The sequence below is a fragment of the Ovis aries genome, chromosome 7 (genome assembly GCF_016772045.2).
Source record: "Ovis aries strain OAR_USU_Benz2616 breed Rambouillet chromosome 7, ARS-UI_Ramb_v3.0, whole genome shotgun sequence".
Lineage (NCBI taxonomy): Eukaryota > Metazoa > Chordata > Mammalia > Artiodactyla > Bovidae > Ovis > Ovis aries.
Window position 1 is genome coordinate 80,794,004 of NC_056060.1, and position 26,427 is coordinate 80,820,430.

Here is a 26,427-nt window from a genome sequence, read left to right on the forward strand (position 1 = left end):
GTTGTTGGATTCTGATTGCTAGAATTTTGTTGAGGATTTTTGCATCTATGTTCATCAGTGATGTTGGCCTGTAGTTTTCTTTTTTTGTGACATCTTTGTCAGGTTTTGGTATTAGGGTGATGGTGGCCTCATAGAATGAGTTTGGAAGTTTACCTTCCTCTGCAATTTTCTGGAAGAGTTTGAGGAGGATAGGTGTTAGCTCTTCTCGAAATTTTTGGTAGAATTCAGCTGTGAAGCCGTTTGGACCTGGGCTTTTGTTTGCTGGAAGATTTCTGATTACAGTTTCAATTTCCGTGCTTGTGATGGGTCTGTTAAGATTTTCTATTTCTTCCTGGTTCAGTTTTGGAAAATTGTACTTTTCTAAGAATTTGTCCATTTCTTCCACGTTGTCCATTTTATTGGCATACAACTGCTGATAGTAGTCTCTTATGATCCTTTGTATTTCTATGTTGTCTGTTGTGATCTCTCCATTTTCATTTCTAATTTTATTGATTTGATTTTTCTCTCTTTGCTTCTTGATGAGTCTGGCTAATGGTTTGTCCATTTTATTTATCCTTTCAAAGAACCAGCTTTTGGCTTTGTTGATTTTTGCTATGGTCTCTTTTGTTTCTTTTGCATTTATTTCTGCCCTAATTTTTAAGATTTCTTTCCTTCTACTAACTCTGGGGTTCTCCAACTCTTCCTTTTCTAGTTGCTTTAGTTGTAGAGTTAGGTTGTTTATTTGACTTTTTTCTTGTTTCTTGAGGTATGCCTGTATTGCTATGAACTTTCCTCTTAGCACTGCTTTTATAGTGTCCCACAGGTTTTGGGTTGTTGTATTTTCATTTTCATTAGTTTCTATGCATATTTTGATTTCTTTTTTGATCTCTTCTGTGATTTGTTGGTTATTCAGAAGTGTGTTGTTCAACCTCCATATGTTGGAATTTTTAATAGTTTTTCTCCTGTAATTGAGATCTAATCTTAATGCATTATGGTCAGAAACGATGCTTGGAATGATTTCGATTTTTTGAATTTATCAAGTTTAGACTTATGGCCCAGGATGTGATCTATCCTGGAGAAGGTTCCATGAGCACTTGAAAAAAAGGTGAAATTCATTGTTTTGGGGTGAAATGTCCTGTAGATATCAATTAGGTCTAACTGATCTAATGTATCATTTAAAGTTTGCGTTTCTTTGTTAATTTTCTGTTTAGTTGATCTGTCCATAGGTGTGAGTGGGGTATTAAAGTCTCCCACTATTATTGTGTTATTGTTGATTTCCCCTTTCATACTTGTTAGCATTTGTCTTACATATTGCGGTGCTCCTATATTGGGTGCGTATATATTTATAATTGTTATATCTTCTTCTTGGATTGTTCCTTTGATCATTATGTAGTGGCCTTCTTTGTCTCTTTTCACAGCCTTTGTTTTAAAGTCTATTTTATCGGATATGAGTATTGCCACTCCTGCTTTCTTTTGGTCTCTATTTGCGTGGTATATCTTTTCCCAGCCCTTCACTTTCAGTCTGTATGTGTCCCTTGTTTTGAGGTGGGTCTCTTGTAAGCAGCATATAGAGGGGTCTTGTTTTTGTATCCATTCGGTCAGTCTTTGTCTTTTGGTTGGGGCGTTCAACCCATTTACGTTTAAGGTGATTATTGATAAGTATGATCCCGTTGCCATTTACTTTATTGTTTTGGGTTCAGGTTTATACACCCTTTTTGTGTTTCCTTTCTAGAGAATATCCCTTAGAATTTGTTGGAGAGCTGGTTTGGTGGTGCTGAATTCTCTCAGCTTTTGCTTGTCTGTAAAGCTTTTGATTTCTCCTTCGTATTTGAATGAGATCCTTGCTGGGTACAGTAATCTGGGCTGTAGATTATTGTCTTTCGTCACTTTAAGTATGTCTTGCCATTCTCTCCTGGCCTGAAGAGTTTCTATTGAAAGATCAGCTGTTATCCTTATGGGAATCCCCTTGTGTGTTATTTGTTGTTTTTCCCTGCTGCTTTTAATATTTGTTCTTTGTGTTTGATCTTTGTTAATTTGATTAATATGTGTCTTGGGGTGTTTCGCCTTGGGTTAATCCTATTTGGAACTCTCTGTGTTTCTTGGACTTGGGTGATTATTTCCTTCCCCATTTTAGGGAAGTTTTCAACTATTATCTCCTCAAGGATTTTCTCATGATCTTTCTTTCTGTCTTCTTCTTCTGGGACTCCTATAATTCGAATGTTGGAGCGTTTCATATTGTCCTGGAGGTCTCTGAGATTGTCCTCATTTCTTTTAATTCGTTTTTCTTGTTTCCTCTCTGATTCATTTATTTCTACCATTCTATCTTCTATTTCACTAATCCTATCTTCTGCCTCCGTTATTCTACTAATTGTTGCCTCCAGAGTGTTTCTGATCTCATTTATTGCGTTATTCATTATATTTTGACTCTTTTTATTTCTTCTAGGTCCTTGTTAAACCTTTCTTGCATCTTCTCAATCTTTGTCTCTAGCCTATTTATCTGTGATTCCATTTTGATTTCAAGATTTTGGATCATTTTCACTATCAATATTCGGAATTCCTTTTCTGGTAGATTCCCTACTTCTTCCTCTTTTGTTTGGTTTGGTGGGCAACTCTCCTGTTCCTTTACCTGCTGTGTATTCCTCTGTCTCTTCATCTTGGTTATATTGCTGCGTTTGGGGTGGCCTTTTATATTCTGGTAATTTGTGGAGTTCTGTTTATTATGGAGCTTCCTCACTTTGGGTGGGGTTCTATCAGTGGCTTGTCAAGGTTTCCTGGTTAGGGAGGCTTGTGTTGGAGTTTTGGTGGGTGGAGCTGGGTTTCTTCTCTCTGGAGTGCGGTGGAGTGACCCGTAATGGGTTATGAGACATCAAAGGTTTTGGGATAATTTTGAGCTGCCTGTATATTGAAGCTCAGGGGATTGTTTCTGTGTTGCTGGAGAATTTGCGTGGTATGTCTTGTTTTGGAACTTGTTGGCCCTTGGGTGGAGCTTGGTTTCAGTGTAGGTATGAAGGCATTAGATGGGCTCCTATTGCTTAATGTTCCCTGAATTCAAGAGTTCTCTAATGTTTTCAGGCTTTGGATTTAAGCCTCCTGCTTCTGGTTTTCAGTTTTATTTTTACAGTAGCCTCTAGACTTCTCCATCTATACAGGACCGATGATAAAACATCTAGGTTAAAGATGAAAAGTTTCTCCACATTGAGGGACACTCAGAGAGGTTCACTGGGTTATAAGGAGAAGAGAAGATGGAGGAGGTAGTTAGAGGTAACTGGAATGAGATGCGGTGAGATCAAAAGAGAAGAGAGCAAACTAGCCAGTAGTCACTTCCTTATGTGCGCTCTATAGTCTGGACTGCTCAGAGGTATTTACAGAGTTATACGGGGAAGAGGAGAGGGAGGAAGTAGACAGAGGTGACCAGGAGGATAAGAGAGAGGAATGAGTAGGAGAGAGACAGTAACCTGCCAGTAACCTGTTCCTTAGGTGTTCCCCACCGTCTGGAACACACAGAGATTCACAGAGTTGGATAGAGGAGAGATGGGGGGAAAAGAGACAGAGGCCACCTGGTGGAGAAAAAGGAGAGTCCAGAGGAGGAGAGAGTGGTCAAGCCAGTAATCTCGCTCTCAGGTAAACTGGGGTAGTGAAGTTTGCGTTTTTAAATGTACAAAATTGGCAATAAACACCTAAGAGCAAAGATTAAAAATCTAGAGTAGAGGTTGGATTTTCAAAGATACAATATTAAAGATAAGCAAAAGGAAAAAGGAAGAAAGAAAAAAAAAGAAAGAAAAAGAATTATTAAAAAACAAACAAACAGACAAACAATCAAAAAAAAAAAAAAACCATCAACAACCATCCAAAGACTATATATGGTGTTTGCCTTAAAAAAAAAAAAAAGGTCTTTAAAAAAAAATAGTAATAATAGGTTATAGAAATAAAAATTAGAGGAGAAATAGAAGACTTAACAATTAAAAAAAAAGAAAAAGAAAAGGAATGCTTTTAAAAATATTAAAAAAATATATATCTGGCCCTTTCTGGTGTTATGGGCCGTGTGGGATCACTTCCAAGGTGGTTCCCTCTGATTAACTTCTTCTGTTTGCTGGTTTTTTAGGATCACTAGTTCAGTCGCGCTGTGGGGAGGGGGGATGCTGCAAACAAATAGCACTGTCGTGTGCACACAGTATCTCTGCTCCGCTTGACCTGTCCTTTCTCACGGTGCACAAACCGCTCCGACTCTATGATGCTCAGCCGGGAACCGTCTGGGGCCGGCCCTAGGCTGCGTGCACTTCCCCGGTCCAAGCCGCTCAGGTTCGGCGCTCAGCCAGCCCTCAGAGGCACAGATTCGGCTGGAACTGCGCTTTGTGCCCTTCCCAGGTCCGAGTAGCTCAGGAGTTTGGCGAGCGCGGTCGCCGCGGCTTGTCACCTTTTCTGCCGCTGCTGCTCAGCTTTCTGGGTGGACCGCTGGTGCACCCCGTGAGGCAGATTGTGACTGTCCAGCACCCCCAGAAGTCTTAGCAAAGGAGCCTGCTTGCAATTAGGTAAGTAAAGTCTCTCTGGGTCTGCAATTGCCCCTTTCCAGACCTTATGGCTCTGGCTGCCTGTCCCCGGCGGGGGATGGTCTGCAGCTGGCTTTTTCCATTCCGTCCTTTGTTCTGTGCTCAGTCCTGGCGGTATCTTATGTTTGAGCTTTTCGCGTGGTAGCTATCCCACAGTCTGGCTTGCTAGCCCAAGTTAGGTCGTTCTGGTTGCGCGTGGGGCGTTCCTGCCCGATTCTTACAAAGCTCTGCAGCCCGCGCGTCCCACGCGTCCCTGCCCTGCCCCCACTTCCCAATGGCGGATGCAGGCGTCTGTGCTGCTTTTCCGCTGGGGGAGTTACTGTTGGGCTTGTAATCTCTTGGTTTTAATTATTTATCTATTTTTCCTTCCTGTTATGTTGCCCTCTGTGTTTCCAAGGCTCGCCACAGACTCGGCAGGGAGAGTGTTTCCTGGTGTTTGGAAACCTCTCTTCTTAAAATTCCCTTCCCGGGACGGGCTTCCCTTCCCGGGACGGAGCTCCCTCCCCACCTCCTTTGTCTCCTTTTTCGTCTTTTATATTTTATCCTACCTGTTTTTGAAGACAATGGTCTGCTTTTCTGGTTGCCTGATGTCCTCTGCCAGCCTACAGAAGTTGTTTTGTGAAGTTTGCTCAGCGTTGAAATGATCTTTTGAGGAATTTGTGAGGGAGAAAGTGGTCTACCCGTCCTATTCCTCCGCCATCTTTTCCTTCTCTCCCATTTTTTTTTCTTAATTTAGTTGACTGGGTCAGGGAGAGAGGGAGACAGAAAAGAAAGAAATGTAGGATCTCCTTCACAGTTAAAATTAACTAAATTACCCAGGTAATGGTAATTAATTAAACAGTCTATATTAAGCTAGTATCTTAGACAGCTGCCCTTTTCTGTATATGTTAATGGTTTATAAAATCAGATAAATATATAATTGGAAAAGATAGAATAATTAAGCTCATTAAAAGCCTAGACCCATGATTCTTCAATGTTAGCATACATTAGAATGTGATGGGAGTGTGATAAGTGGACCCCACCTCCAGAACTTGACTTAACAGGTCTGAAATGGCTCTGGAATTTGCATTTCTAATAAGTTCCCAGGTGATGCTCTTGTTGTTTCCCAGGATTACACTTTGAGAACCGCTGCATTTGATTGTTTCTCAGTAATTAAGATGCTACCAAGATTCTCTTTAGTATTATGTAAGGTGTACCAGACCACCTGACCTGCCTCTTGAGAAACCTATATGCAGGTCAGGAAGCAGCAGTTAGAACTGGACATGGAACAACAGACTGGTTGCAAATAGGAAAAGGAGTACGTCAAGGCTGTATATTGTCACCCTGCTTATTTAACTTCTATGCAGAGTACATCATGAGAAACGCTGGGCTGGAAGAAGCACAAGCTGGAATCAAGATTGCTGGGAGAAATATCAATCACCTCAGATATGCAGATATGCACCACCCTTATGGCAGAAAGTGAAGAGGAACTAAAAAGCCTCTTGATGAAAGTGAAAGAGGAGAGTGAAAAAGTTGGCTTAAAGCTCAACATTCAGAAAACAAAGATCATGGCATCCGGTCCCATCACTTCATGGGAAATAGATGGGGAAACGGTGGAAACAGTGTCAGACTTTATTTTGGGGGGCTCCAAAATCACTGCAGATGTTGACTGCAGCCATAAAATTAAAAGACGCTTACTCCTTGGAAGAAAAGTTATGACCAACCTAGATAGCATATTGAAAAGTAGAGACATTACTTTGCCAGCAAAGGTCCGTGTAGTCAAGGCTATGGTGTGGTCATGTATGGATGTGAGAGTTGGACTGTGAAGAAAGCTAAGCACCAAAGAATTGATGCTTTTGAACTGTGGTGCTGGAGAAGGCTCTTGAGCGTCCCTTGGACTGCAAGGAGATCCAACCAGTCCATTCTGAAGGAGATCAGCCCTGGGTGTTCTTTGGAAGGAATGATGCTAAAGCTGAAGCTCCAGTACTTTGGGCACCTCATGTGAAGAGTTGACTCATTGGAAAAGACTCCGATGCTGGGAGGGATTGGGGACAGGAGGAGAAGGGGACAACAGAGGATGAGATGGCTGGATGGCATCACTGACTCGATGGACATGGGTCTGGGTGAACTCTGGGAGTTGGTGATAGACAGGGAGGCCTGGCGTGCTGCAATCAGGGGGTCGCAAAGAGTCGGACATGACTGAGCAACTGAACTGAACTGAAAGTGTACCATTTTGTTTGTGTGTGTGTGTATATATATATAATTATTACATACTTTTATATATAATATATATTTAATAGTCAATAATAAAGGTATGCAACTGTGAAAGAATTAAAAGGTTGAAGGAAAGCAATATTCTATAGACATCAATTTAATTTCCTTTAATGTGGTTATTGTCACTGATAGGCTAATGCTGTTGTCACTAATGCTTGCCAGGTTAGGTCAATAAATAACTAATTAATAAACAGAATATTATATTTCAGGAAGGGCAGTATCAGTAATAATGTATATCAGCAAGTACTTTGAGATGTTTAGCTAAGACCCTAACATTCTAATACAGCCAGTTTTTTTCAGTATGTTCCAGTATTACTATAAAGCATCAGTTTTATTTAAAGATTCCAAAGAACCTCTTTATACACATTCATACTTCATTTTATGCTGCTGCTTTTCATTAGAACTTATATTTGAGGTGATAGTAAGTATATGCTACTTGAGTTCCTTGTCTTCTCTGATTTTTTGAATAGATTTTTCTGATTTGTTAAATACTCATATACCATTCTGATAAGTAATATTCTTTTGTTCTTTTTTATTGAGGTATAATTGACATGCAACATTAGTTTCAGGTATACAGCATGATGATTGGGTATTTGTATATACTGCAAAATGATCATCACAATAGCTCTCATTAACATCCTTCCTCATACAGTTACAGAATTAGTTTTTCCTTGTGATGAGAACTTACAAGATGTACTGTCTTAGTAACTGTCAAATATGCAGTATAGTATTACTAAACTGGAGTCAACCGTGCTATACTTTACATCCCCATGACTTACTCATTTTGTAAGTGGAAATTTGTGCCTTCGACCCCGTTCACCCTGTCCCTTGTTTTCTTTCTCTCTTTTTTCATCTAAAGCCACTGGATGTGGACAAAGACTCATCTCTGGTGACTCTTTGCTATGGACTCTGTGTTCTGGGACGGAGAGCTTTGGGGACTGCATCTCACCATATGTCCAGGTGAGGAAGGTGTTGCTGTTTTCAGAAACAGACTGGGAAGCTCTGTAACCAAAATCTGAAAAATCTGAAATGGTTTTTAATGGAAGCATTCTATGTTAATTTATTACAGATGTTTCTTCAGACATTGTATAGATCTTTTTAGTAAACACAAGTGGTTAAAAGAACTAACTTTTAAAGTTCACATGTGTGTAGGCAGCTGCAGATAATGAGAATCTAAGAATTTAAGACATTAAAAAAAATAACTTACAATGTGTGATTGGTGTCTTCCCATATACATCTATTTTTCTAACCGTTCACTTCCTTTTATTTTTATTTTTCTCCTTTCAGTCTTTGCTCAGAGCATTTATATTCTTAATATAATGGTACATTAGATTTGGGGACTCTAAATGTAAACTGAATTTCTTGTTGTGAACACCCAGTTGAATTAGAATTAAGAAATGCCACACAACGCTTCTTCTCACTTCATGTTTTCCACTAGGCCCTCCTTACTTTCAAGTTGGAGAGTCTTTACCTTCTGTTTATGTTCAAGGACTCACTATTACGGTAGTTCATAAACAAGGGTCCAGGGCATATAGCCTTGACCTTTGTGATTCTGATTCAGGGGTACTGGTATTAGTTCTTGGCGTCTGTATCTTCACAACACTCTCAGATGATTCTGATGCATAACCAGATGTTAGAATGAGTGTAATGGAAGACCTTTGTCAAAATACGTAAACTTTTATCTCCAATCTTAACAGTAATTTAGAGTCATTCCTCTATGGATTGCATGCCCTATTTAAGGGAGATTTCCGTATTTCTTCAATTCGGGACGAATGGATCTTTGCTGACATGGAACTCCTGAGGAAAGTAGTAGTCCCTGGAATTCGTATGTCCATTAAACTTCATCAGGTAAGAGGAGGGAATTTCTAATGCATTACTGGTTTTAATGGTACTTCTTCACTTGACTCCCAAATTATGTTCCTTGGGATCCTTTTGAGAAATACTGATTTGAGACAAAGGAAAACACGATTCTTGACACAATATTAAATCTTAGAAGCCTGAACCTGTGTTTGTAACACTGAATCTGAATAATAATAGTAGAGAGTGACCTGGGCATGAACTTGAAGAAAAATACAAGCAGTGGCTAACTGAAAATAAAAGCCTTGGGCCCCTGTAATGGTTTGCTTAGACTTCAGGTGATTTTAATTCATGTCTGTTCTTAGGTGATTGTAATTCATGCCTGTTCTGTGGGTAAATGTTAGTTGATTCCCAGTGCAATATAACAACATCTCAGGAGTCTTGCAAGTGTTATTATTTAACTATGAGCTTCATTTACCATGTTTTATAGAATAAATGATGGTTAGGACAGAATCAGCCTTAATTAAATAATCCTAGTAAGGTAGTAAAATGAAAATGAGACCCCCAAATGCAAATCTAAAGCCCTGGGCCCCTTTAAGAATATATTTTGAAATTAGGTACTGGCACTTGCTGCCCTTACCATTCCGCCTGACAGCTGTGATGAGATATGAAGATAGCACGTGACAGTATTGATCAAATGCACCTGCTGTGCTCGAATGGGGCTGTCTCTCTCTGCCAAACAAGAGGTGGATTGCTCTTCAGATGATTTTACCATGACCTAATGGAATGAAGCTAACACCCGTATATTATTTAGGAGCATTACTAATAAAGACTGTAGTATTTGAAAATTTCTATTTTGGGGCAGATGGGGAAAAAAATATTTGGGATCAAGGAGAAGAGGGCGGCAGAGGATGAGATGGTTGGATAGCATGACCTACTCAATAGCCATGAACTTGGGCAAACTCCAGGAGGTAGCAAGGGACAGGGAGGCCTGGTGTGCTGCAGTCCATGGGTCACAGAGTCAGACACTGCTTAGCGACTGAACAGCAGCAACAGAATTGTCCATCGTCAGACTGGCTTTAGAGTTTCAAGACAAAATTCAGTGTATTTTAAAGAAAAGGATAATGATTTCATATTTAAATGTTTTTAAAACTTAACAGTTTCTCAGAAGGTATTGTGTTTCTGCTACATATGAAATACTCTTTTATGTAGCATAATTATCTAACAGCTCCTGACAGACATCTTTAATTCTAAACATCATGACAGGTATTTTATCTCCATCTGGCAGAGAGGAAACTGAGGCACAGACTCTCCATATTTTCTGATCCCTGTCTATCCCTACAAGTGCTCTTGCCTGGTGCTTCCAGTCCATTTCCTTACATGTGTTTTTAGCCTGTGACAATGGTTCTCTACCTTATAATCAGGCCCAACACAGTTGAGTACAACACACTGTCATCATTAGCCGTGACTGACAGCAACAATGACAGATTGGGAAGGGGTAAGGAGGTGCACAGAGGAACCCAGGGCCATGGAGTGCTGAGGGAGGGGAGAAGGTGAGAACAGAGGTGCAACCTGGAGAAGTTCTGTGATCCCCGTACACCTTGGAGAACAGTGAGATTGACCTGTGAAGTAACAAGCAGCAGCCATTCAGTGAGCATGACTTTGACCAGACAGGGGGTTGCTGGTGAGAGACTCTCAGGCCAGGAAAAGATAGATGTGTAAATAAGTAGTGTTCATCTCCAAAGTTCATTTGTACTCAGGAAAATCCACAGAAGGCTTCTATGTTAAAGTATTAAATGGCAACCCACTCCAGTATTCTTGCCTGGAAAATCCCATGAACGGAGGAGCCTGGTTGGCTACTGTCCATGGGGTCGCAAAGAGTCGGACACGACTGAGTGACTTCACTATCTACACATGTATACTACTTGGCATGTGACCTAGCAAGTCCATTCCCACATATTTACCCAAGAGGATGAAAGCATATGTCCACCCAAAGACTTACACATGTGTGCATAGCAGTTCTAGTCCCAAGAGCACAAAGCTGCAGATAACTCCAGTGTTCATCAGCAGATAGAATATTACACAGCAATAAGTATAAATGATCTACTGTTAGATGCCACAGGAAGAATGAATACCAAATATTATACAGAATAAGGGAAGCCAGACATAAAAAGAGTGCATATTGTATTATTTTATTTAGGTAAAATTTAAAACAGGCCAAACTAATCTGTAGTGACAGAAAGCAGATCAGTGATTGCTTGGGATGTGGAGATTGAATGCCAGAGGGCAGGAAGGAACTTTGAAATGACAGAAATAGTCTATATTTAGATTGTAGCAGTGGTTAACACGGGTTTACACATTTGTCAAAGTGCGTCTGACTATACTCGTAAAATGGGTACAATTTAAAAAAAATGGGTACAATTTATTATGTGTAAATTATACCTCAACTGATTGTTTTTTAAAAAGATTCTGTTTCCAGAGAGCTAAATACTTAACATTTCTGTTAACCTTTGTTTCAGACACAGTCTCTGATAGGGTGCTTTTTAATTTTTAATTCTGCAATCTGTTATATGTTTCACTTTAGAAATTAAAACTGTTATCTGTGTAATATTTAATTTTATAGTGTTCTGTAATGTATCAGTGTTTTCATCCGCATAATCACCCACAGCCCAGAGATTTATTTTACTCACAGTTTTGTAGCTGAAGATGAGCCAAAACTCAGAGAAATTAAGTAAATCACCTTTTTGATGTGTTCTCTCTTGTCCTCTAATCATTTTGTAAAACAGCTTACTTCCTTATTTTTTTTTTCCCACTAGTCTCTTTAAGGGAGTTTGCATGGTTGTTATAGCTAAAATACACCAATTAAAGTCTAGCTTGGTTTACAAGAGATATATAATGAAAATGTTAACAATCTGTGATCTCCTTGAGGACAGTGATAGCGTCTTAGTAATCTTTATATCCTCATTGCTTAGCACAGTACTTGGCAGCCAGTGAATGTTGCATGAGTTGCATTGTTTTCAACAAATAATATTTCCTGTGCATCTTCTCATAACTTCTCAAGTGTATTTCTAAAATGCTTCTGAAAACCTTTCCTAGAATTGGGAACATTATCTCTTTTTTTATTTATTTGAAAACTAATAGAAAACAATGAAAAGTAAACATCTCCCAAGAGCAAGCATCTTCTGTCATCCCATCCCATCATACAATACTCCAGGAAGCAGTCACTGCCAGTAATTGGATGCCCATCTTTTCTGCTTTCCCCAAGTTCATTCAGGCATTTTCAACTACATTTATACATATTTTCCTTTTTAAAAATGTAATCGTGCTGTGTAAATTGATCTGGGTCAAGCTTTTTTCCCAGCTAGTATAATGTGGACACCTTTCTAAGTCAGCACCTGTAGAGGCATTTCATTTTTTTTTTTTTTAATGACTAGTTTTCCAGAGTGTAATTTTTACTGTTTATTCAGCCCTTTCTCTATTCATGGACATTCTGCTTGTTTCAAATATTTATCAGTAAAACACTGCTGAATGATGTACATAGAAGTTTACATATTCATTCAACCATTTTAAGCCCAATGAAAATAAGTACTTGGACAGGATTGAACATTCTCCGCTTTTGGCATGCCTAATGATTTCAGACTTTGTGTCCATTTTACTGAGAATGCGTTTATTGCTTGTCTCTGCACTTTTATTTTCTATTCAAATAATTGTACAAATACTACTAATCCAAGGATGTCATTTCTTCCTTAAGTGAGTATCTTGCTGAAAGAGAGCATCTTATGTCAGAATGAAAAAATGCTCTAAAAATGTATTCAAGTTCTGGCACTACAATCATATACTAATTTTCTAAACCTCGTTGTTCAGCCACTAAGTCATGTCAGACTCTTTGTGACCCCATGGACTGCAGGCTTCTCTGTCCTTCACTATTTCCTGGAATTTGCTCAAACTTACATCCATTGAGTCAGTTATGTGATCCAACCATCTCATCCTCTGTCACCCCCTTCTCCTCCTGCCCTCAATCTTTCCCAGCTTAAGCCTCTTTGAGCTTCAGTTTCCAAATTTGTAAAATGCTGGCATTATCTGCTCAGCCTTCTTGACAGCATTGTTTCAGGAGTTAGGTGAGGTCATGTGTTGGAGAACCTTGTACACTGTGCACCCACATGTGCATGAAGACTTCCGTCATCCTCGTGTTGGTGGTCCTCCCGACCTGGAGGTGCATCTGTGGGGATATCACCCTCTTGCTCTCACCATCTCACCTTCCGATAGCACACACTCCTGTCAGCTGGCCTGAGCACAAATGAGTTACTTTACCTGGGTGTAAAAATGTATCAGCCTCTTAACTATAAATATGAAGGCAGCTAGTATAGCATTTGTGTTTCCTGAATAACATACCATTTCAGAAATTCGAAATTGTGCTATGATTATTGGGGTTTATATCCTGTATCCCCTGTTAGTTTGGGGGTTTCTGAATGGGAAGTGTTGATACATTCCATATACTCCGTTGTTTCATCCAGGCTATCTGCCACACAGTCTTGCATGTGGTAGATATTAAATAACAACTTACCAAGTAAATGAGTAGTTGCTAAGATCAAGAAGACCTAGCTTCTCTAGGACTTAGGACCCTTAATTTGTCCTCCAAGCTCATAGTTTTGAGCCTTCTCTTAACTAGATGAGAGGCAGGATAAAAATTGTATATTGTTATCATACAAGAGATGCGACTTTAAGTGAAAAGCACCTAGTTAAAAAGAAGCATAGTTTAGAGACCTTTTATGTAGCGTTAAAGGTGAGATAATCCTTTAACAGGAAAAAAAAATGAAGATATGCAAACCAAATTGAATGAGGTAAATAAACTATAGATAAATTGGAAATAAAAATGGTTTAGCTAATAAAACTTAGAGGACAGGTAGGGTTGAATTGAGGAATTTGCGGAAGTAGTAGAGCAGTAATGAGCTAATTCCTAATCTGGATAAATTTAAGAATCAATCATTTACCTCTGCCAATACTAACACATTCTGATAATGAAATACATAAGCCAGTTTTTAAGACTTATAATTTAGTAACTAGTTTTACAGAGGCGTTCATTGTCTTGGAAGTCATTCTCTAATTTTCCTAGAAATACAGGTCTATCTTTATCTCTGTCTATAGGACCATTTCACTTCTCCGGATGAATACGATGACCCCACTGTGCTCTACGAAGCCATTGTATCTCACGAGAAGAACCTCGTCATTGCCCACGAAGGGGACCCTGCGTGGCGGAGTGCCGTGCTCGCCAACTCGCCCTCCCTGCTCGCTCTGCGGCACGTCATGGACGATGGCACCAACGAGTATAAGATTATCATGCTCAACAGACGCCACCTGAGCTTCAGGGTCATTAAAGTAAGGCTTGGAGCACCTGTCTGCCTCTGAAAGCAGTGAGACTCAGAGAGCCTCATCCAGACTTCTAAAAGTCATGGAGTTCTTTCACAGGAAGCAAAAGCATGCAGCCGCACCACGTTGACGGTTATTGTTTTAAGCACTTAATAATTTATTTTGTCAGTAACGCACTCTGTCTTCTGAAGTTTCCTCATGTGCTGTGAAGCCTTAAAGCCTTTCCTTATTTCTGTTTTGGCAGTCTCTTGCCTGTTTGGGCAACATCTCTTCTGAAAATGTCAGCCCTGTATTGCTAACACGATTGATTCCTAGGTTGCAAAATAATACTATAACTTGTACTTGCTAGCTCACTGTAAATGGTTCGTTCTGACCTGTTTTTTTGGTTGGTTTGTTCTGTTGTTTTTTTAAACGTCTCAAGACTGTAGGAGGCATAATCTCTGAAATTTTATTTTGATAGTTTGAAATGTTTTACTTGTTTCTTCATCGAATCAAACCCCCCCCCCCCGACGAAATCACAAATATCCTTTCAACTCTAAATACTTGTTACCTCTCATTTCTGTCAGAAATATCTGTTATCTCAGTTACAGCATTCAGTGCTTCACCAATTTAGAAAACTAAATAGTCTACATTTTACTTGGTATTTTTACAAGACAGCAAAGGGAAGAGCTCTGTAGGTGCTTATTATTTAACAACCTAATGACGGTGGGAAATGGTTCACTCCCATTCAGATGTGACCTACTTATATTTGTTTCCTGCTTTTCACAGCTGGTTATTGTAATATCTTTCATATCCCTCCCATTGCTACCCTTCTATTTATATAAATTTTATTCTTAGCCCCTTAACCTACTTCCTGTGTGTTCTGATTTTCAGGTGAATAAGGAGTGTGTCCGAGGTCTTTGGGCAGGGCAGCAGCAGGAGCTTGTTTTCCTGCGTAACCGTAACCCAGAGAGAGGTAGCATCCAGAATGCCAAGCAAGCGCTGAGAAACATGATAAACTCATCCTGTGATCAACCTATTGGCTACCCTATCTTTGTCTCACCCCTGACAACTTCTTACTCTGACAGCCATGAGCAGCTTAAAGAAATTCTTGGGGGACCCATCAGCTTGGGAAATATCAGAAACTTCGTCGTGTCAACCTGGCACAGGTGAGCCTTGGGGCTGCCTTTTCCAGCAGTGGTGTGTCCTGACCCGCCTAATTTATACCTTGTACATAAGTGTCACCTGGAAAGCTTTAGGAAAAATGCAGCTGGCATGGTACAGTAAAAACTCGTTACAGCTGAGCTTTAGGAAGTAGAATCTGAGCATGCGTATCTTTAAACTCTTACTAGATAAATCTAACGCACAACTCTGGTCAGGAACCACTGCTCTAGCATTTAATAGAATCTTGAATAATTCCCTCTCTAATTTTTTTAAACTCTACTGCAGCATATTGTTGCTATTAGAATGTGTGGGTCAGCAAACAGGGCAAACTAGAGAAAAAGCAAAGAAACTTGGGCAAGCTGATTTCATTCTTTTGGAGTTCCATTTGAGCAGTAGGGGGAGCACGCTATCCATGTTGAAGCTCCTCCTTGCGCAATGCAGAGATACTGCTGCCATTTGAACAAGGAGCACTCAAGTCTCAAATCTGTAATGTCCTCAAGTATGCACATGAATTGTTTCCTCTGCCTTGTGTCTGGTAAATTCTGACATGTGGTATAGGAACATCATAATTTGATGGGTGATAAAGAAAAATTGCAGATCAAGTGTTGTTCAGATCTTTAAATATCAGAACTTAAGAAAAACGGGATTCGAGCAATGAACTCTAAAACAGGTGCTTTAAAATTCTTCCAGCATCACAGTAAAATTTCACCATTTTAACATCAACCCCTGTTCAAACAGGAGGAAGAACACAAACCAGGATAGTGTTCAAAGGAGTTTTGTCTTAAAAAAATAGGTGTTGTGTTGAAATTGACTTGTTTGCTCAGGACTGAGTGGTTTAATGGGGTGCAGGATTTTCAGTGCCAAACTGAGACAGTTTAAACTTTACACTTTAAAACAAAAGAAAAATTATTACAGCAGCTCTCTTCAGTTTGCTACAGCATAAATTAGATTTAATTTATATCAGTTAGGTTCTCGTGGGTTGTATACAGTGGCAAGAATTCTATTTCCAGCTGAGATCTTAATGGAACACGTTATTATGTGCAGTTCTTCATTATGATGTAGGAAAGGTGATAGAGTGTATAAAAGTGAAGTCAGTTAAGAATGGAATCAGTGAATTTAAGAGGGCAGTATGAAAACATAAAAGTCTTTTGCTTCCTGATGTTGATTGCTCCATGAAGACTTTCAAAGGTGAACATAAGTCGCGTTAAATGTTTAGAATATCTAGGGAAAGGAAGAAATACCTATCTTGAAGTGATCTTGGGGGAGTGCCTCCTACCCTGGTGTTTGTTCCTAGGTTAAGGAAAGGTTGTGGAGCCGGATGTAACAGCGGTGGCAATATCGAAGATTCTGATACTGGAGGTGGACCCTCCAGCACCAGTAACAGTGCGACAACTGCCAACGATCCCCACAGCAGTGCATCCCAAGGAAGCGCTGGAAACCCAGGCCAGGCACCCGGAGCAGGACTTCATCCGCCTGTCACATCCCACCCTCCAACCCTAGGTAATCTGAACCAAAGTTATGTGTGAGATGTCAGTCCCTCAGCTGTGGGGTTCAGGTGGTATGTGTGTGTAAAGAGGATGACACATTACCTACTTGGAAATATGTAAGCAGAATGTGTTATTTGATTCCCAGTGGGCCGTTATCCTACCTGTCTATATCAATCATTTTATGTATATAAATATATAATACTTAAAAATAGCCTTTCTTTGGAAGTACCATTTTTAAAGGCTAATCATACATAACTAATATAATTTATGTAACTTCTCTCCTATTGAACAATGATTTGATTTCTTCTGAGTATTATAACTTTGTATATAAATCTTTATGTTATAATCTCTTTTTCTTTTCTTGGGCTGGAAACTTGAGAAATGAAATCAAATCAAAGTTTATGTAGATATTTATGACTCATGATATAAAATGCCGAATATCTTTCTAGACTTTCTTTTTTAAACCAGTTGGTACTCTGAACAGTCGTACATAGGAATGTCCAGCTTTGAGTCTCATCGTTCCCAGCTCTGCTCCCTGCTCTCTCAGAGAGACAGGAGAAGGGGGTGGTCTTTAGTTCCATTGTTTTAATTTGCATTGCTGTAATACCTGTGGTTGGAAACTTTTGAGTTTATCATTTCTTCTTTCTGGCGTCATATTAAGTCTCTTGCCCTTTTTTCTATTTGGTTATTTTTTTCTTATTTGTCTTTAAGATTTTATTTAAAAATGAATTTATCTTTGTCTGCGCTGGATCTTCATTGCTCCGTGTGAGCTTTCTCTAGTTGTGGCAAGTGGTAGCTACTCTCCAGTTTGCAGTGCACCTGGAGAAGGCAGTGGCACCCCACTCCAGTACTCTTGCCTGGAAAATCCATGGACGGAGGAGCCGGGTAGGCTGCAGTCCATGGGATCGCTAAGAGTCAGACACGACAGAGCGACTTCACCTTCACTTTTCTCTTTCATGCATTGGAGAAGGAAATGGCAGCCCACTCCAGTGTTCTTGCCTGGAGAATCCCAGGGATGGTGGAGCCTGGTTGGCTGCCATCTGTGGGGTCGCACAGAGTCGGACACAACTGAAGCGACTTAGCAGCAGCTTCACATTGCTGTGGCTTCTCTTGTTGCAGAGCAGAGCTCTAGGGTGGGTGGGCTCCAGAGTTGTGACTCAAGGGCTTAGTTCCAGGGCATGTGGGATCTTCCTTGACCAGGAATCAAACCCTTGTCCCCTGCACTGGTAGGAGGATTCTTGAGCACTGGACCACTAGGAAAGTCTGTATCTTCTTCCTATTTATATTTGAATATTCTGGATTGAGGTTTTGGTCAGTTTTCTGTACCAAAGATAGCTCTTCCCATTCTGTATCTTGGTTCTCTCTTCTCTTCCTGTGAAGAGTGGGCTTGTCTTTTTTTAATGAGAAGTTCTTTATTTTTGTATAGAGCAATTTACTAATCTTTCCCTTTATGATTAACACTTTCTGTATCCTATTTAAGAAAATTTTCTTTATCCCAGAGGAAGGTATTATTTTACTAATTTGCCTTTTACATGAGAGCCATAATCTTACCTGGTATGCAAGCCAGATTTCATCCATTCCCAGATGGCTGGTTGGTTATCAGCATTGTCCTTTTCCCCACTGTTGAACATGGGTCAGATTAAATTTTAAACCACTTACTTCAATTAAAAAAAAAGGTAGCGGCACTGAAATTGTTGAGACTCTAGATAGGGGTGTGATCAACATTTTGTTTGTGCTCCTTTACCTTTCGAGTGGAAACCTGAAACTGCCAGTGTGCTACTTTAAATGTGCCTTCTTCTCTTAACATCGATTAGCTCTTTGTAATTTTCACATTAAAAGCACGTGTAATTATTTCTCAGTATAATTAATAATAATTTTCTAATAATCTTCACGTCACTCTTCACAAATCCGAAGAATTCTGTCAAGCCATTAGAATAAAGGACACAGAAGAACCTGCTATTCAGAATCATTGATCATATTCAGCAGTGATCCCTAATACACAGGCATACTGCAGTGGTGCCTCTCTGTTCTTCTGTAGGTAGTATAACTTGTCATTGCAGTAGACTGAAAGGGCATTAATACTCGACTTTGAGAAATAGTTACAGAGCTTGCCACATAATAGATCCTTAATAAATATTTCTCACTGTCTCATTTCCGTGAACTATTTCATCTCTGATGTGTTAAAGAGGTACTCGTGTTATTCTGAAATATTTGAGTGAAAGAAATTTTAGGATTTATCTCAACCCTAAATCCCGCTATTTCCTGTAGATTACCTAATTGTGTTTTTCATGTGGCCCAAAATTTGGATTTTAAAAAGCTTCAGCAAATGAAAATTATACGAACCACATGAGAAAAAAGATCTCAGATATTTATTCCTTTTCGAAAACTTTAAAATTTTCAGGTATAAATGTTAAATTCAGTAAATTGACCAGCTAATTTATGATGAGAGGCTTAAGGGAGAAAGTCCTAGAAACTACAAAAGAAGCGACTGTGCCTGCATCATTCCACTCAGAGTGAGCACTGCTGCTGTCTCTCCCTCCCCAGGCACTAGCCACAGCTCTCACTCCGTGCAGTCCGGCCTGGTCCGGCAGTCCCCCGCCCGGGCCTCCGTAGCCAGCCAGTCCTCTTACTGCTACAGCAGCCGACACTCATCTCTCCGGATGTCCACCACGGGATTTGTGCCTTGTCGGCGCTCCTCCACCAGCCAGATATCGCTTCGCAACTTGCCGTCATCCATCCAGTCCCGCCTGTCTATGGTGAACCAGATGGAACCCTCTAGTCAGAGCGGCCAAGCCTGTGTGCCGCATGGCTTGCCTTCCTCCAGCAGCTCCAGCCAAAGCATCCCCGCCTGCAAGCATCACACCCTCGTGGGCTTTCTCGGGACTGATGGCGGCCAGAGCTGTGCCACTGACGTGCAGCCCGGCAGCACCTCAAGCCCTGCCAATAACTCCCATGCCAAAAAGGGGGAGGTGATTTACAGAGTCCAAGTGAGTAAGCCCAGCGCTCTTCTTCCACTGTTTCTCCTTCCCAGTTTTGATTTCTTGTGTTTTGAGTGAAGGACTCCTGTGAAAACGCACCTTAGACTACTTAGTCTGAAGGAAGAACATTTGTGAATGTTGCAAAAAAAGTCTCTGCCAATGTAAAAACTGAAAGCAAGCAGTTTTTCACTGGTGATATTTGTTCCCTCTTCAGCCATGGTTACGTGGCCATGGCAGTAAGGTCTCCCAGGAGGCTGAAAGGAACTCACATGGCTGTTGAGTTTGTTTTTTATTGCATTATAGGCCGTGGAGAATGTGGACACAGAGTACTGTGAAAGAAATTTTGTTTGGAATTATATAATTATTCATCTTCAAGGAAATAATGAATTGGAAATGATTCATATTTATTTACAATGTAGATTGTGGATCCCGGTCAAATTCTGGATGGGATCAACCTGTCAAAAAGAAAAGAGCTGCAGTGGCCTGATGAGGGTATTCGGTTAAAAGCTGGGAGGAACAGCTGGAAGGACTGGAGTCCTCAGGAGGGCATGGAAGGCCATGTAAGTTCTTCTGAAGCTGGTGCCCTGACTTTGGAGCCTGTATGCATGTTTCTAGCTGATTTATGTACTTATGCTTAATTATCAAACTGAATTACTGCCTCTAATCGTAAGGGTAGAGTCTGTGAGTGTATTCAAGGTCTCTGCCACTAACTGCTTGTTTTGTTCTAAATCATTAGGTGATTCACCGATGGGTGCCTTGCAGCAGAGATCCAGGTACTAGATCCCACATCGACAAGACAGTACTTCTGGTCCAGATTGAAGATAAATATGTGACTGTAATTGAAACTGGGGTACTAGAACTTGGGGCTGAAGTGTGAGCCAATGTTTTATAACTTCATTTCTTTTCCCTCAAAATTCCAAGATGTTGGGGAAAAAAAAAAAAAAGAGGAGAGAGCAGAAGATGCCTGCAGTTATCGCTTTGATCCTGTAGGAGAGACTTGAACACAGAGTGGGCTAGGTTAAGCACCTCTCCTTCACCCTGACTCCCATCACTGTCTCCATCCCCAAATAAAGCTGAAATATTTTTTTTAAGTTAGCTGCTGAGAAAACATTTTGCATGAAGGATAAAGTTCTGTTAAAATACATCCTTAAAAGTTTTTTCCTATGCATTGCCTATGCTTTAAATCAACAAATTCTTGATTTCTAAACTACAATCTCATATTTTTCTAATTTCTTTGCCAAAAATAATTGCCATGTTTTGTCATAAAACATGAAATCCATTTACCTTGATTTTTAAAAACAAGCGTAGAAACCTTCAGTTTGACACATAGCAGTATAAAAGTTTAATGTACAGTGAAAGAGACTATGAACAGACATAGATTTATCTTATTCCTTGAGCGCTAAAAACTTTAATGAAAAAAAAAACTGCACTAATTTTTTACAATGCACTAAAGTCTGAGATTTCTCAGAACATTTATTTATATATAAAAATAAAATGACATTATTTAAATTGCCTTTGGGATAAACCCCTTCCCTTTCCTTATAAACATACGTAGCAGGAACAGTGCTGCCCACTCTTCTTTAGTAGTCTGTACTTCATGCCAGTCCACCAGTTGTTTCCTTTCAAATGAATACTCCATCTCAAGATAACACGTGGCTTCATCGCTGGTGTTTCCCAAAGCCAGTAGTCAGTGACTCGGTCCCGTGAACACTCCTGCCAGCTTCCGTGTCCACACTTCAGATGGGCTCCAGCACCAGGAGCACCCCGGCCACCCTGCTTCTCCCACCTGAGCAAGTTCTGCTGGGGTCAGTTCTGGGAAGAAAAATGCTTTTTGCTTTTCCAAGAAGATGAAATGTCCAGGAATTTAAAGAAAGGATTGATTGCCTTTAAAGAGTTCTTAGCTCTTGAAGTCATTCACATGCAGTTCAGTCAATCAAGTAAAGTTTTTTCAAACAGAATTATCCAAATGGTGCCGTTCTTATCGTTATATCCCACTTTAATAGCTTTGCCTTTTCTTTTCCTCCTCTCTTCTTGTTCTGTGACTTGAATTTTATTTCCAGTGATTTATAGTGTGTAGCTGTAATTTGGAATATTTATATCTGTGATGAAATTGACTTAACTCATATGTTGTCTCATAACTTAAATTTTATTGTTTTTTTTTAATGTATGTATTCAGGGAAATATATAACTCAAATTTACAGTTGGTCTAGGTGGGAACTGCAGTTTAGATTTCATTTTCAACATATGGCACTTTTTAAATCCTTCAGAAAACTTTTCACATTTTGTGTGACACTCCAAAGAAGACTGTACGTGTGAGCATTTAGGAGCAGCCATCTTTCTGCCCCCGTGAATGAAAAGTAAAAAGAAGCAGATGAAGTTAATTTCAGTCATACATTTTATATGATCTGTTATATCCAGAGTATTCCAATTTCAGCATGTGGAACTAGCCGTATTTCAGGTACTTGCTGGCCACATGTGCTTAGTGGCTACTCTGTTGAGCAGTGTGGGTTTGAAGTTATCTTTCTGAGACAGAAGGAGATCTTGGTAATTCTAATGTAGATCTTACAGTATAGCATGACACTTCAGTAGAAGGAATGGAAACTAAGAAAGTAAACAGCTAATATATACCATATGATTGCATTTTCACTCCAAAACCTTTTTTTCTTTCCTTTTTCCAATTTAAAATTTTGTGGTTATTCAGGAGCCAGTGTGCCTCGTGTTGATGTTTCCAGACTTCACACACTGCAAAACTTATTGTTGAGAAACTTTTCATCAAATAATTTATTAAACCTTTATATAAAGAGTACCCTGTTTCTCAAAACAAATTGAATTTTGTTATCTTTCAGTAATTTTATTAATTAGGAATCCTAAAAGGAGCCCTGTTCTTATTTTTTTTAAGTCTAAAACTTGTAGTCTTTTTAAAATCATAATACTTTTCTAGTAATTGCATCTGGGGAAGTATTGATAATTAAGGAAGGATTCACATCTTAATAATTTGACCTAAACTATAATAGAGAAATATACACACTTTCAGTAATTAAACTGATTATACATGTCTTACTTAACCCTGTCCCATACGCCCTTGGAGGATAGTGAGCTGTTCATTTAGATTCCCTGCATAGCGTTTTTCATTAGTAGCAATGTATAAGACTCCAGTACACACTCATTGGCATCTTTAGTTCACAGTTGCCAAAACTTTGAGAGTTCCTTAATTTGAAAGTAAGGATACATAATTAAAACACAACTTTTTTCATTGTTCTAAATAGTTTTATTGATAGCTGTCTGGGTTTTTTTCTTGTTTGGTTTTTATTTAGAGTTCTGGAGTAAGTTATCAATGGTTAGCTTTTTTTTTTTTTGGTTATTATTTAGTGGTAAAAATCATTTTATAACTCACATTTTTGGTTAATCTTCCAGTTTATAATTTGGTGTAAGCCTTTTTACACCATTTTTCAATACTTGATAAAATTTTATATGTTGACTTTTTTCTAAAGAACTATAATTTTTCAAGAAGTCTAGATTAATATGTTGATATTTAAGGGGTTTGAGAGTGTAGGTGGTGAAGCTCTGTATTTTTAAGATGATAAGAGATTAATTACCTTTCAGGAAATTAGTGAACAGACTTCATCAGTGTTTTGCCTTCTTTGAGTTTCCATTACTGGGAGATTAACCTCCATTATATTTGAAGTATTTTTCTTAATATTTCAAGTATATCTGAGATACTTCCACTAATCCTTGAAATAGAATTAGTCAGACAAGATTTCTCTTGAGCGAAATATGGAAAATTACTCTGTGTACCAGATGTCAGGCAGTGAAAATATAAGCTTTAACTTCAGCTCGTTAAAAAGATGTATTTTTCTTCCTGGGTTGGTTTACTTTTCCATCTCATATCAAAATATAAAAAACCAGCCTCACATTTAAGCAAGGGTAGCTTAGCCTTAATGAATTCCGCTTTGCCTCTGAGCAGCAGCCCTGGGCCCCTGCTTAGGAATTCTTCATTTGGTCGATTGCTGCACTGAGTCATGTTCATCCAGAGCTGAACCTTTTAAACTGATGATTTGCCCCGAGGCTAAAATTATCATTTTATCTTAGTTAACTCACAAAAATCTTTCTTAGTAAATATATGACTTGAGAAGATAGCAATAGTGTTACATGAGAATTATTTGAATTTGTTTACTAGCTACAAAATTATAAGTTGCTCCCCACAATGTGAATTACTTTTGTGTTTATTTTCATCACTTTTTCATGAATATGGACAAGACCTCACCCCCCTTTTTTTTAAAATTTCTCAGTATTCCTTCTTGTTCTTTTCTGTAGTACATTATAATCACATAAAATTACTTTGCTTGGACACAGACCCAGTGAATTTTTTACTTTTGTGAGCATACCTTGTTCAGATGAGGTGTAAAACATCCATTGTTCTAGAGGCTTTTCCTTTAATTCCAAAATAAATTAAGAGAACAGTGTCGTTGAAGAAGATGATAGTTGGAACCCATGACTTTGAACTTTGTTTTGGTCTTTGTGGAAGTTGAATTTTTATTAATCTGGAAAAAGAGGAAAATTAGACATTATGATGTATTTGTGCAGCATAAACATTAATATTATGTTGGATATGTATAGTTTTTTTTAATAAGGTATTTAAAAACTAGCCTCTCTTTTCTTCACTTCTCTTATTTAAAAAAAAAAATATCTGGTTGATACATACCTAGGCCTTTTTTTTATTTAGGTGAGAACTGTGATTGGAAAGAAGTTCATTATTATACAAGTAGATCTGATAGGTATGTGAGTTGAAGTATTAATTTTGCTTGAAACAGAGGTGTATTTTCTGCTTTGAATCACCTCACCCAAGTCATCTTGTCAAGAATCACGTGTGATAAGAATTTGTCTCTATTGCCTATCAGCCACGTGTTCTTTCTGAGTTAGAAAAAATAAGTTCTATTTGTGAGCTAAACTTCCTTATGTACTGTTTTATGGAAGCAGCATAACATTCTTTGGGGCACCAGAGCTGATTGTCCTCACAAGGTTACATGACCGCTCTGTTCTAAGACACACCTATTATATAGAGTTATACCTTTTTTTCCCTCTGCCTCAGCTCTGTACCTGAGAATTTATGATTCAGTGGAGCAGGAAGAAAGGTCATCTAAGATTGTGATAAGGATGAATTCCTGCAGGTTATTTGCACAGAATGGGACGATACCTTGAAATTTAAAGCAGAGAATTAGTGGAAAAGTGAGATGGCTGCTCCAGATGACTCTTGGGTTTAGTGTAATTGTAGTATAACAAGATTTTTTATATATGAAGCTTGATTCTACAACCAAAATAATAGAAATGGGGAAATCGTGTCTGCTTATGCTTTTTTTTTTAAAGCTTACTATAATTTAACTAAAAATAAATTGTAAAAAATGATTACCTTAACATTATACAAGTCTGGCAATGAGCTCTGCATGAGGAAATGGAAGGAAGAATATGAAAATGATTCCAGGAAAGTAGGTGGGAGGAAGGAGAATGGGTTTCCCTTTTCTGATCATGGGCTCTGGAAGTATTCATTGCCTCTACCAGCATTCAGTATAAACCAGAGATATGTACTCCTGTGTGTCTGTGAGCGTGTGTGTGCGTGTGTCTGAGTGTTTGTTATTCTGAACAGCTTGTAAATACTGTAGTTGTTTAAAATGGAAACTAAAAGCTGAGATTGTTTTTTCTTTGCAAATATATTGCATCAAAGATACAGTATTGACAGTGGATAAAACACTGAGGAAATAAATTTTTTTTCATTTTGCCTTCTGTCCATTTTTGTCAAATTAAGAAAATTAAGAGTTTACCATATTAAGCTCTGACTAGCATATTTTTAAAACATGTACTTGGTTGTGAAGATAATCATTTTAAACAGATGCTTAAGCTTGCTGACATGGGATTCAGCCTATAATAGAAATTTATCTATTTCATAATAAAAGGATATCCTTTCACACTTGGCAGAAAGGTTGTAGTTAACATTTTATGAACTTATCTGAATGTGTCTTGCTAGTGATATTAGATGGACCATGTAGGATGAGGGATGGAAATGTGTGCATATCCACTGTGCTAATCTAGATTACAGTTCAGAAAATGACCATGCAGATCACAGTCATCAAAACCTGGCAAATGCTAAATAAGGGTGTGTACTGATTCTGTGTATAATACTTAAGGAAAGTGCAAGCTGACTTACAATGATAATAGATATACTCTTGACAGAGTCACTCATTAAGCCTTTAGTGAGTCTCTTGAAGTAACAGCCCAAACTGGCAGGGTGCAGGTGATGTCCTTTGGTATCAAGAGCCCCAAACAGTTTGCTCTCTTTCTGCCCAGGATCACAGTGACTCACCTGGAGATGTAATGGCAGTTAGTCTTAGGACAATATTTTTATCTAATGGCAGGAAGCATGCTAGTTAAATGAAACACATCTTCAAAGAAAGGAATTTTCTGTGTGTGTAATCTACATGAATCTTAGACCCAGAGTTTCAAAGGGGGGTTGACCTGAAATCTGGGTCCCCTAAACCTCTTCGTTGTTAACCTCTTAAAGTGCAGCTTACTTACGGTTTTGTTGGGGTTTTTTTCCCTCTCCTAAAGAATTCAGATATGTTTTGCTGGCCTGTAGGCAATGAACTCACCATGTAGGTGCATTTTCCTCTGGAGAAGGAAAAAAGCACCTTGTGAAGTAGGGACATGACCAAATGATGGCTTTTAGGGTATTCACTCAGCACTTACTGTGCAAAACATTTGTTTGATTCCCCTCTTCTCCCATTCACATGTGTTTATTAAAACTAAATATTCTTGAACTTCATACTTAGAAAAATGTAATTTTTTTCTACAAGAGAATCCCTAGGTTGCTCTGTCATTTTCTCA

At 38.9% G+C, this 26,427-nt stretch overlaps 1 protein-coding gene across 6 annotated transcripts in view; it reads left to right on the forward strand.

Moving 5' to 3' along the window:
• PCNX1 (pecanex 1) overlaps positions 1-25,325 on the forward strand; it is a 189,021-nt gene extending 163,696 nt beyond the window's left edge. For all 6 annotated transcript variants that reach the window (XM_015097153.3, XM_027971972.2, XM_027971971.2 and 3 more), the window contains 8 exons: positions 7,639-7,739; positions 8,477-8,627; positions 13,722-13,952; positions 14,817-15,091; positions 16,381-16,586; positions 19,118-19,560; positions 19,971-20,111; positions 20,288-25,325. In XM_015097153.3, the coding sequence (XP_014952639.3) occupies positions 7,639-7,739; positions 8,477-8,627; positions 13,722-13,952; positions 14,817-15,091; positions 16,381-16,586; positions 19,118-19,560; positions 19,971-20,111; positions 20,288-20,428 (1,689 nt within the window). In that variant the 3' untranslated portion in view covers positions 20,429-25,325. The remainder of the gene's footprint in view (positions 1-7,638; positions 7,740-8,476; positions 8,628-13,721; positions 13,953-14,816; positions 15,092-16,380; positions 16,587-19,117; positions 19,561-19,970; positions 20,112-20,287) is intronic.
• Positions 25,326-26,427: the final 1,102 nt, after the last annotated feature.